We start from the raw sequence: 12015 nt of genomic DNA, 5'->3' as shown, positions 1-12015 counted from the left end.
ACTACTTGTGCTAGAGTCAGCGTAGTAGGTCGAAGCACTTGGAATCAATCGAAATCGGAGATGGCTGCTTTGAATCAGTAAAAACATTTAGAATTGATGGATTGAACACATTACAAACACTGAAAATCGGTAATTATAATGCATTTGCAATAACTAAACATAAGTGTACATTATCTTTGGAAGATACATACAAATCATTCCACATATTGAATTGTGAAGAACTGAAATCAATTGAGATTGGAAATTATAGCTTTGGCGTATTCGGAGGTGAATTTGAATTGAAGAATCTACCACAATTGCAATCTCTCAGAATCGGAATTGGTGGAAATTGTGCTCAATCCTATAATTTTTACTTGAGTTCTTTCATAATTCGAGGTATTCGAGTTGATTCCAAGGATAATTTCTTTAGATCTACCAAATCTTAATACAATCGTGTTAGGTGATTATGCATTCCCTAAATCGAAAACAACAATAATCGAAAGTATTCAATTGGGGTATATTTAATGATTTCAATAGATCTTCCTTCACTCCAGTATATTAAACTTGGCAGATATGCACTCTATGGTGAAGATAACGACTCGTGTACTTTAATAATGCGGAGTAAATACATAATTGCCATTCGAAAGTTATAGATCTTCCTTCTTTGAAAAGTGTTTCACCAACGGATGATGGTATTAATGGGATGAACCAGTTAAAAACAACAATTAGTGGAAGAAATGAATCTCGTGACAAATGCCCCCAAAAATCTGGAAATGATAATGCGAAATGTACATCCGGCAAAGAGAAAACTGGAGGGACAGGATTTAACTTTGGAGGTAATAATACAGGAGGATTTAGTTTTGGTAATAATGCGAATAATGGAAAACCTACATTCAGTTTTGGTGGTAATAATACAGGAGGATTTAGTTTTGGTAATAATGCAAATGGTGGAAAATCTACATTCAGTTTTGGTGGTAATAATACAGGAGGATTTAGTTTTGGCAATAATGCGAATAATGGAAAACCTACATTCAGTTTTGGTGGTAATAATACAGAAGGATTTAGTTTTGGTAATAATGCAAATGGTGGAAAATCTACATTCAGTTTTGGTGGTAATAATACAGGAGGATTTAGTTTTGGCAATAATGCGAATAATGGAAAACCTACATTCAGTTTTGGTGGTAATAATGCAGGAGGATTTAGTTTTGGCAATAATGCGAATAATGGAAAACCTACATTCAGTTTTGGTGGTAATAATGCAGGAGGATTTAGTTTTGGTAATAATGCAAATGGTGGAAGACCTACATTCAGTTTTGGTGGTAATAATGCAGGAGGATTTAGTTTTGGCAATAATGCAAATGGTGGAAGACCTACATTCAGTTTTGGTGGTAATACTACTGCAGGAGGATTTAGTTTTGGTAATAATGCAAATAATGGAAGACCTACATTCAATAATGGTGGTAATAATGCAGGAGGATATAGTTTTGGCAATAGTACAAATGGCGGAATATCTGCAATCAATAATGGTGGTAATACTACTGCAGGAGGATATAGTTTTGGCAATAGTACAAATGCTGGAAATTCTGCAATCAATAATGGTGGTAATAATGCAGGAGGATTTGGTAATAATGCAGGAGGAATAAATAACGGACTAGCTACAACAATGCCAAAGCCTAACTCTGAAAATGGGTTAGTGGTAAATGGAATTAACTCTAACCTGTCGAAGACTGCACCAAATAGGACGGGAACAAGTTCTGAGAGTAAAACTTATCAAGCTAGTCAAACACCATCCGAAATCGTTTATTATCTCCGTAATTATCGAATTGTTGTATTAGAAAGTATATTGCTGTGCTCTGTTGATCAACTTTAGACATTCCTAATCTGGAATCATTTAACCTACCAAACCCATTTAAGAAAGTGACCACAAAAACGATTAGCAGTATGAGTTCAAATAAAGATTGACTCTTAGACGTTTCTCCTGTTCTTGCGAATCTGTTTGAGTCTCGTTCTCACTAATATGGAGTAGTAACTCGTTTGTTTGAAAACCATTTTAAAGATCTTTGCTTTTTAAAATAATACTAATCATTCTATTCTCTACAGACACAACATATTCAGCAATTATATGATATCAAAGTAACACCATCAGATTTTCTTTCATTTCTCCTTTGTACTGAGTTGAATTATCCTATTAAAGAAAAGAGATCGATCTCTAAAAATAATGGCCGCTCTATAAAACAACCATTAGCAATTGGTGTTGTTCGTTTCAAAAAGAGCGATCATTACTATTAAACAAATCACAATCGCTTTTAATGATGATAAATTATTGTATCAACAACAACTTTTGCCAATTACCTTTTCTCCATTTCTTCCTGTGTTCTTTTGCATTATACTAGCTACTACATGTCAAATATAAAAATATCTCTGCCTACCAGTTTTCCTTTAATTGAGACTATCTTCATGAGCCAAAAGATTGGAAAGGCGGCATCTAAGATATTTTCCAAAACAATCAACAGTCCGAAAACTTCCTTTCCAATGTTTGCCAATCCTGCACTGAGAGAGAAACCATATCTGAAAAGGTGTACATCTGGTATGTATATGACTCCAATGAAATATTGTAATGTAGATCTCTATAATTGGCAAAAACAGGCAAGAAGTGGTTCTCAGTATAGAAAGTGGATAACACACGATGGTCCTCCATATGCAAATGGCGATCTACATATGGGTCACTTTGAAAACAAGGTATTTAGTGTTTTCCGTATTCTATACAAATAGATCCTGAAAGATATTATTAATCGTCATAAACTGCTTACTGGGTATCATTTTCATGTATTATTTGATGAGCTAGATGTTGTGTGGAATACAAACCAGGCTGGGATTGTCATGGTCTTCCCATAGAGTTGAAGGCATTGCAGAGCATGTGTAAAAACGAAAAGCAAACCGACAGTTTGAAAATACGCAGTCTTTGTCGAAAGTTCGCTTCTGATACGATTAAGAGACAAAAGAAATCGATAAACGAGTGGGGAATCATGTGCAACATATCTTTTATATAATTGAACCACTAAACCTCCTTTACAGAACCTCGATTCTGATTGTTACTATACTCTTACAAAGGAGTACGAAATAAATGAGTTGAGTTTGCTTTCATAAATAGAGTGAGATCTAGAATTGTTCAGCGATATGGTTGCAAAGAACTGCATCTATCGAGGCCTAAAGCCCGTCTATTGGTCCCCTCATTCTCACACGGCGCTAGCCGAAGCCGAACTCGAGTATTCTTCTCTCTTGCCTTCTCCATTTGCAGATATCACGATCACAAAAGCCCCAGCATTTACGTCTCTTTCGATCTCCAAAGCTCTCCCAATCCTGCTTTGCAGTCCTTTCTCTCCTCTCACTCCCTTCAAGCCGTTGAGCAGCTCTTCCCTCCTTTTAAACGATAGCTCGTCTTTACTACCACGCCCTGGACCATTCCTTCCAACGTTTGTCTTTCTGTAAGCCCCGAATCGGAATACGTCGTTGTGCAAACTCCCCAAAACGAGCTCTTTTTGGTCATGAAAGACCGCGTTGAAGCGCTTTCCTCGCTCCTCCAAGTCCCTCTCTCCATCGTTCTTTCGAATCTCTCCGGACTTTCTTTGCAAGGATCCGTCTATTCGCATCCTTTACTGCACACATCTCACACCGTGATCGCAGGACATCACGTCACGTCCGACACAGGAACTGGAATCGTTCACACTGCGCCGGCTCACGGCCTCGACGACTTCAATATCTGCGTGTATCACAACGTGATCCAGGTCCCAGGCGACGAGAACAAAGCGAGCGAAGGCGATATTCCGCGCGTCTCGCTTCCTGCGAACGTCCCTCGCTATGTCTTGCAGGAAGACGTGGACGACAACGGGAATTTTAAAGCGAACGCGTGGGACGATCGAATCAACGGACGCAGCGTGCTGGAAGAGGGCAGCGAGCGCGTGGTATGCAACGCAGAAGGATCGCAGTGTAGATGGAATGGCTTGCCGAATCGAATCATTTGGTGCATCGCGGCGAAATCACTCATCGCTATCCCTACGATTGGAGGGCCAAAAAGCCGGTTATTTTCCGCGTCACCCCGCAGTGGTTCATCCGAACGAAGCATCTCGTGCAGAATCAACCCATTCTCGATTCACTAAAAGTAGTCGCATGATAATCAAGCGCCCTGTAGAAGGTCCAGATGATTCCAGAATCGTCGCGCCAGCGACTCACTGCGATGATCTCCGACCGTCCTGATTGGTGTATTTCCCGCCAACGCGCGTGGGGCGTGCCGATCCCCGCGGTATTCCGACGTGACGAAACGGGAAAAGAGACGGTTTTGATGAACAAACAGAACATTGATTACATTATCAAGATTTTGGAGGAAAAGGGAACCGATTATTGGTTCGATTCCGCGGTGAAGGATGAGGAATTCGTGGATCCAAAAGTAGAAACCGGGGAAACCGATGTGAAAGCGTAGATCCGCGAAGCCGATTCGAAATCAGTTCAGTATCGAAGATCGCAAGACACGCTGGACGTCTGGATCGACAGCGGCGTTTCCTGGTTCCACAACTACCCCAACACCATCGTCGATCTGTTTCCCCAGTTTCTCCGATTGAATCCTAGCTACCTCGAAGGCAGCGACCAGCATCGCGGCTGGTTCCAATCGAGCATTTTCACCAGCCAGGTGCATCGAGGCGCGCTTCCTTTCCGCAATCTCGTCACGCACGGGTTTTTAGTCGACGAGAAGGTTCGCTTCGGGCCGTGGCGTTAGCTTGCAGGGACAGAAAATGTCGAAATCGCTCGGAAACCTCATTACGCCCTCCCAGCTCCTCGGATCCGCCGAATCGCCAGCGAATTCCAAAAGAACACCGGCGAATTCGAAAGGAACGCAGTCGAATTCCAAGAAAACGCCATCGAATTCGACCGAAACACAGTCAGCTTTGAGAGGAACACAATCGAATTCGAAGAAGGTGCCGACGAGTCTTTTAGATAGGCAATGGGCGGTGGATGTGCTTCGCTTGTGGGTGGCTTCTTCGGATTACACTTACGATATTTCGCTGGGATTGCAGCAATTGCTCAAAGTACTGCGCGTTTCGACGCTTGTTGACTCGTCAGGTGCAGGAATCGTATCAGAAACTACGCAATACGAACCGCTATTTGCTCTCGAATCTTTTCGATTTCGATCGAACGCGCGATTCGGTTCCGTATGACCAAATGTCGCTCTTCGATAAGTGGTGTTTGAGTCGCCTTTTCTCTCTTTCCACCAAAATCACACAGGCCTACGATCATTTCGTTTTCACAGATGTGTATTTCCACGTTTCCACGTTTGTTGTGCAGGTATCGATCGCTCGTTTCGTTCGCCGCTTCTGATCTTTCAGCCACCTATTTTGACATTATAAAAGATCGACTTTATGTGCGTGTCATGCGCGGTAGTTCACATACAGACAGATGCTCCCAACTCAATTCGACGAAGAGCTTCGCAAACCGTTCTGCGAACCATTCTCGATGTGCTGCCTCAGCTAATGGCGCCGATCACGCCGTTTTTGTCAGAGGAGATTTACAGTGCGCTGAAGGAAGAGGGAAGTATCTTCCAGAACACATACGTAAAGCTGAATCCGGAATGGAAGAACGAGGAGGTGGAGACGGCGTGGAATTGTGTGGAGTCGATCCGGGGTGAGGTAAACAAGGAATTAGAGAAGTTGAAAAAGGAGGGAATTGTGAAATCTGCACTCGAAGTCGATTTGAGTATTATGACAGGTAGGAATGCGAGTTTCCTTTTGATTTAGATTCAAAGAATAAGCTGTCGAGTGTGCTTGATTCTTTCTCAAAGGATGATCTATCCGACGCTTTTATCTGCTCTAATGTAAGAATCACTAGTCTACCTCATTGGCAAGGTTTACAGAAACCCTTTAGAGGGTTCTGTCTTGTTTGAAGCCAATCTTCCCTGTACGGCACTAGACTGTGATTACTCTCTACAAGTCTGTGAAAAAAGTTCCAATGATGACTAGATTAAGAAGTCGGACCAAGAAAAATGTCCACGTTGCTGGAAACACAAATCTTTAATAGAGTTCAATACAGGCATGCCTCCTGTTTGTGAGCGCTGTTGCGATGTCTTAAGGGGTTCTACATCGAATTAGAGTTGTTTGTTTTATCATATGAAATTCATAAATTCATAACCGCGGTTGTATTGAGGAAAAAGCAAAGCTACCCTAAAATCATTCAATACAAGAGTTTTTGTGGCGAAGCAGCAGGACTAGCTTTTTTTCTGTTTCTATTGTGCGTGTGTCTATACCATTATTTCTGGCTTCTGAATTGTTTGGATTTTTTGCTTTTAGTTACTTTTTGCTAAATTTTCGTGAATGTAATGGTTCTGTTCGATGCTGTGACGTTGTAGAATGGAAGAGACCATTGAACCTAATCACTCCTCTTCTTCACCGCTAATATGTCCTACAATGCGATCGACGAATAGAGAAGATTATGTCCACCAAAACCTGTTTATTCGACGTTCAGATGGTAGGCATTGTTCCATTGCTTGACTTTTAGATTACTCTTCTTATGTGCCTTCCCTCTTCAATCAGTATCGTATCGATTCATATTATTTTTAATCAAAGCTGACCCCGTTAGCCATTACTCCTGTACTCCAGACATTGGATATTACAGTGAAAATGGCTCTTATCTCCAGAGCGATTACTACCCGCGTCTATCTCAAGACAACTCTTCTCTTCAACTTCTCCAAAACATGACTCGCGACTACCGCTCCGGAAGTCTTCAATCGCTTCGCAGTCCTCGAGCTTCCGTCCGTTTCTCCACTCGCAGCCTCAACGCGATCCAGCCGGACTCCCCCACCAACTCCAGCCTCCCTCGCAACTCGGAGCTGCTCCGTCGCAGCAGCAATCGCCGTCCTTCGCAAGGTTCTCTCTCTATCAAAGACTCCTACATCTCCAACTCCTACAACCCCGCTCAGCCCTTCGAAAAGTCGCTTCTGGAGTCGCCTCAGGCCACCGAGAGTCCGTTTAGCCAGCCTTCCTCCACGTCGCCCGTCCGCGTGCAGTCCTACGACACCACCGATCACGACTCCGCGGTTTACTTCGATTTCCAAGCAGGTTTGTATTGACTCTCCGCCCCACTCGCAGAGTCCCGTGCGGGCGATAACTCCTGCTCTGAAGGACACATCCGATCGCATCTCCCCTCGCAGTATCGCTACCGCGAAGATCCTCGGCGTTTTGGGCGTCGATTCGACGGAGGGATCGATCTTCGCATCTTGATGGACTCGCAGGCCAGCGAGCTTGGCGGACTCTACGGCAAGCAAATCTCCGCGCCTACCGTCATGTCGGGAATGGCCGACGACGACGAGATGCGGCGCGAAGTGTCGCCGACGGGGAGCTCGCCAGCGTCGCGCGACGCGCCGACTGCGCAGCGGAAGGCGGGTAGAAGTGAGAGGAAGGGGTGAGAGACAGGAACGCACTCGCTTCCGCCCGGAGAAAACAATCCAGACTCCTTTCTTGGAGCGAATCTGTGCTTTGATTACTCGAATAAGGGATAGTAGGCGCGAGGAGGGGCATTGAGAGTAGCTGCGAACGGCAGAGGAACGGAGGAACGTGCAGGTTTCGCCATTTGGATCCGGATCATCCGGATGCGATCGCGGATCGGTTTAAGAATGGGCTGTGCACGAAGGAGGAAATCGAGAAATATCAACTGAGGAAGTGCGATCCCTTCGAGGTGAATCCGTTCGCGCCGAAGGGGGCGCGGATCTGTTTTGAGTTTCTCAATAAGAAGACTTGTTCTATAATGAATGAGAAGAGGATTTGCAGATATCGTCATTTGCTGCCCAACCACCCAGATGCAATTGCAGATCGAGAACGAAATGGAAAGAAAAGAAAATAGTCGATGCTCATTGTGTTTGTTGAATAGACATGTAGTTAAGATGGCTTTCCTTTGAAAAGGAATCTATAAGCTTGGGATCATTGACTGCCTTTTAAAATTGAATGCAAGATTAATAGAGTGGCACGATGCTTTCAATTCCTCAAGAATTGTTGTTTATATGTAACAAGTTGTTTCTTTGGAGAGTATTATTCAAATACTTCGTGACAGTATTGCCATTCACGTCTGGATTCATTTCATCATGTCTATTCTACTTAGAACTACATTTCATAGAGGTCTCACAAATCTTCTATTTTGTATTCTATTTATCATTATCTTATGCTTTTTTGTATTATAAAACTATATATATTGACATAATACAAGACTTGTTTACTACCTCTATTGTCATTTCATTTCATTTCATTTCAATTCATTTCAATTCATAGATGGACTGTCTATATCAAAACTCGAAATACTTCAGTTCATTGTTTCTACTTCTAACATATTCCAAAACACTCCAAAAGCATATATTCCTCGTTATCATTCATCTAGATTCACTCTTCCAATACAACGCTAAGTTGATTGTTTTTCAGTCTAAATGGATTATAACTATCAGATTCTTAATTCTAAACATTTGGAATGGTTCTACGTCAAATTTAGAACCAAATTCCAAAAATCCAGAATTAGGAACAAAACGGTTCTCCAATAATCGATGCTGTTAACGTTCGTTAATTTAGAGGTTAGATAGAATTGATGATGAAAGCGATCATTTTGTTATTGGTTGTTTCACAGCTAATTAATGCGTTTCCTGCATATACCTGTGATAGAGAAGGTTTTTCGAAGTATCTCGAATCTTATCCCTCGAAGTGTGGAGAAGATTGTGAAAAATATATAGAGTAAGAAATGAATCGTATTATGAGTAGTAGAGAACGTTTGATGATTTGGGTCGAAAGTTGCTTCGAAATCGAAAGAAAAGCAATCTACAGAAACTATCCTATGAATTTTTCCATTCTGTCTGACTTCAGCAACGATGATCTGGAACAGTTGATGACACTCGGAATAACATACTCTAGAGAAGGTTCCTATGCTGATTCGGAAGATATTACTACAGGTTCAAAGTCAATCAACATCGTTCGTCGCGATTTGTGTTCTGGAGCTGAGAAATATTCGATTTCCAATTCGAATTCTTCTTCATGGGCAAGTGCCTTGATTCTTGCTGCAGAAACTGCATTGCGAAATGAAAACTATCATGAACAACTGTCCTTGTCCTATGTTCTTCAATGTCTTCCCCAAACTCAAGAAATCCAACCTAACGATGTTACTCCTTCGGATATGATTGCATTTGTGAGAGAGAAAGGACTGATGAGCGAAGCGGTGGCTGGATTGCTCGATGAAAACGAGCTCTGTTCAGCCAATACTCCCAAATTCTATTTTGATATAACCAGAAACGATATTCCGAACAAGAGTGGATTGATGAACTTCATTGCTGAGGGAAATCCTGTGATTGTGCTGATGGCTCTCGATCTGATTCGAATGAAGACTGTGAACGATGTGACAGGTGATGATATTTATACTGGCGGTGCTTATCAACCTTCTCTGTATGGTGTGATGAAGGGATACGATGAAACAAAATGGACTGTGACATTCAACGTTGTACCTTGCGAGAATATCGAGATGAATCTTCCTGTTACTGATAATGATACAAATGCAAACTATGCTGGAATTGCTGGATATGCGATGTCGATCAAACTGAAATCAGTACCTCCAGAAACCGTTTCTTATGATACACAAGATGACATAGATACGATTTCTATGAGTGTTTCCGAACTGCGATTCACACATTATGATCCTAGCGATGTTACAGTATTAAACATTACTTATCACTATCTGCGAAGTTTGACTCTCGAAGATTATACATTCCCGAATGTTTTCACGTTTACACTAGATTGTCCTATCATCGAAAATATCAATATAAGTGATCGTTGCTTTTCTCAATCGGTATCACGCAGATTGATAGATATGGATGGATACTTTGGTCTGAACACTCCTCTATTGATAAATATGGTTGTTGGAATTCAGTCCTTATTGAATTTCTTTGTGATGTCTGTGACTCAGATCAGCTCGGATTTCACATTGGAATTGGGTGCAAATTCGTTGAGTAACGTAACACGCGTTGAATACAAAGCTGATGTCTCGATAGAAGTAGTACAACAAATTCAAACAACGATCGAGAAGAACGAAGGACATGAAGGAAGTGTGGAAATTGTACCGGTTGATCCTATTCCTACTACAGAAACTCCTACTCTTCCAATTCCCACTACTTTCCTACCTACCACTCAGCTTCCAACTACAGTAGTTCCTACAACTATTGTTCCAACCACTCAGCTTCCAACCACTCAACCTCCTACTTCTCAGCCTCCTACTTCTCAGCCTCCTACTCCCACTCCTACTCCTACTCCTACTCCCATTCCAACTACTCCCACTCCGACTCCTACTCCTACTCCTACTCCTACTCCTACTCCTACTCCTACTCCTACTCCCATTCCAACTACTACTCCTACTCCTACTCCCATTCCTACTACTCCTACTCCCACTCCTACTCCCACTCCTACTCCCATTCCTACTACTCCTACTCCTACTCCTACTCCTACTCCCACTCCCATTCCAACTACTCCTACTCCTACTCCGACTCCCACTCCCACTCCCATTCCAACTACTCCTACTCCTACTCCTACTCCTACTCCCACTCCGACTCCAACTCCCATTCCAACTACTCCTACTCCTACTCCTACTCCTACTCCTACTCCTACTCCTACTCCTACTCCTACTCCTACTCCTACTCCTACTCCCACTCCGACTCCTACTCCCATTCCAACTACTCCTACTCCTACTCCTACTCCTACTCCCACTCCGACTCCAACTCCCATTCCAACTACTCCTACCCCGACTCCTACTCCCACTCCCACTCCCATTCCAACTACTCCGACTCCAACTCCAACTACAGAAGTACCCACTACTGAACCTCCTACTCCTACTCCCACTCCCACTCCTACTCCAACTCCTACTCCCATTCCAACTACTCAACCTCCAACTACTTTATCTCCATCCACTCAATCTCCCACTACTTCAATATGTCCCCTTGGTGAAACATTCTATTCTATCCAAAGATACTATGGATCCAATCCTGATACTTATGAAAACATGATTATATACTATGGAAATGGACAAACTAAACTCCTGACTTTGTCTTATACTTCCAATAGCACGCAGATTGTCACTGGATGTATTAAACCACAATTAATGAGAATATATTTGGAAGGAATCAATAATGGATGGAATGAAGATTCTTATTTTGTAATTCAGAGCGAATTTGGAACAAGTGAGAGAATCTCATTAACCGGAAAACTCTCTACATCTATGTTCTTCCATTTCTCTTATGGAATCCTGCCAGAAACTATAATATCAAATTGTCAGGACTATTATGACTTAGACAATTCTCCCAAGATCCTTCATATCGATAGTAAAGCATGTAATGATGAAGATATCTTAACATTTTCGATCACAAATTTCCCTGATTTGATATATTTATGGATTGAAAGTTCCAACTTCAAAAATGTGAGTACTTTCGAGATTCGCGATAACACTCATTTAGAATACATATATATCCAAGATAATGCATTCACACATACTTTAGAATACAATGTGGAAACTTCTGAAAACGAGACAAGATCCAAATCATTCCACATATTGAATTGTAATGAATTGATATCAATTGATATTGGTGAAAATAGTTTCAATGATTTTGGAGGCGAATTTGAATTGAAGAATCTACCAAAATTACAATACATCAATATTGGATCTATTGGAGGTTATTTTTCCTCTAATTTCTATTCTAGTTCATTCATAATTCGAGGTATTCAATTTTCATTTCTATATTCATTCATTTCTATAGATCTACCTAGTCTACAAACGATTACATTAGGTGGTTCTGCATTCTATGAATCGGAAACAACAATAATCGAAAGTATTCAATTTTCATTTCTATATTCATTCATTTCTATAGATCTTCCACAATTACAATCTATTAATCTTGGTTATTATGCACTTAATGGATATTTGGATGACTCATATCCTACATTATTACAGATGCGAAGTAATAACAATTTGAATATATAG

General features: G+C 41.6%; 2 protein-coding genes across 2 annotated transcripts; both read left to right on the top strand.

Moving 5' to 3' along the window:
* Positions 1–2436: 2436 nt before the first annotated feature.
* GSBLH_T00003871001 (Isoleucyl-tRNA synthetase) lies at positions 2437–5765 on the top strand (the record flags this gene model as incomplete). The annotated part of the gene is made up of 15 exons (XM_013042690.1): positions 2437–2718; positions 2752–2792; positions 2825–3007; positions 3055–3092; positions 3137–3245; positions 3278–3380; positions 3414–3764; positions 3849–3941; positions 3971–4141; positions 4169–4423; positions 4457–4726; positions 4758–5060; positions 5095–5285; positions 5317–5392; positions 5424–5765. 15 exons carry the CDS (start codon positions 2437–2439, stop codon positions 5763–5765), a joined length of 2808 nt encoding a protein of 935 aa, XP_012898144.1.
* Positions 5766–9939: 4174 nt separating this feature from the next.
* GSBLH_T00003870001 (uncharacterized protein) lies at positions 9940–12015 on the top strand (the record flags this gene model as incomplete). Its single annotated transcript, XM_013042689.1, has 1 exon — positions 9940–12015. One exon carries the CDS (start codon positions 9940–9942, stop codon positions 12013–12015), a length of 2076 nt encoding a protein of 691 aa, XP_012898143.1.

Source organism: Blastocystis hominis, assembly GCF_000151665.1.
Source record: "Blastocystis hominis, Singapore isolate B (sub-type 7) whole genome shotgun sequence assembly, scaffold_4".
NCBI classification, from domain to species: domain Eukaryota; class Bigyra; order Opalinata; family Blastocystidae; genus Blastocystis; species Blastocystis hominis.
The sequence above is the reverse complement of the archived record's forward strand: the minus strand, read 5'-3'. Positions and strand labels throughout refer to the sequence as shown.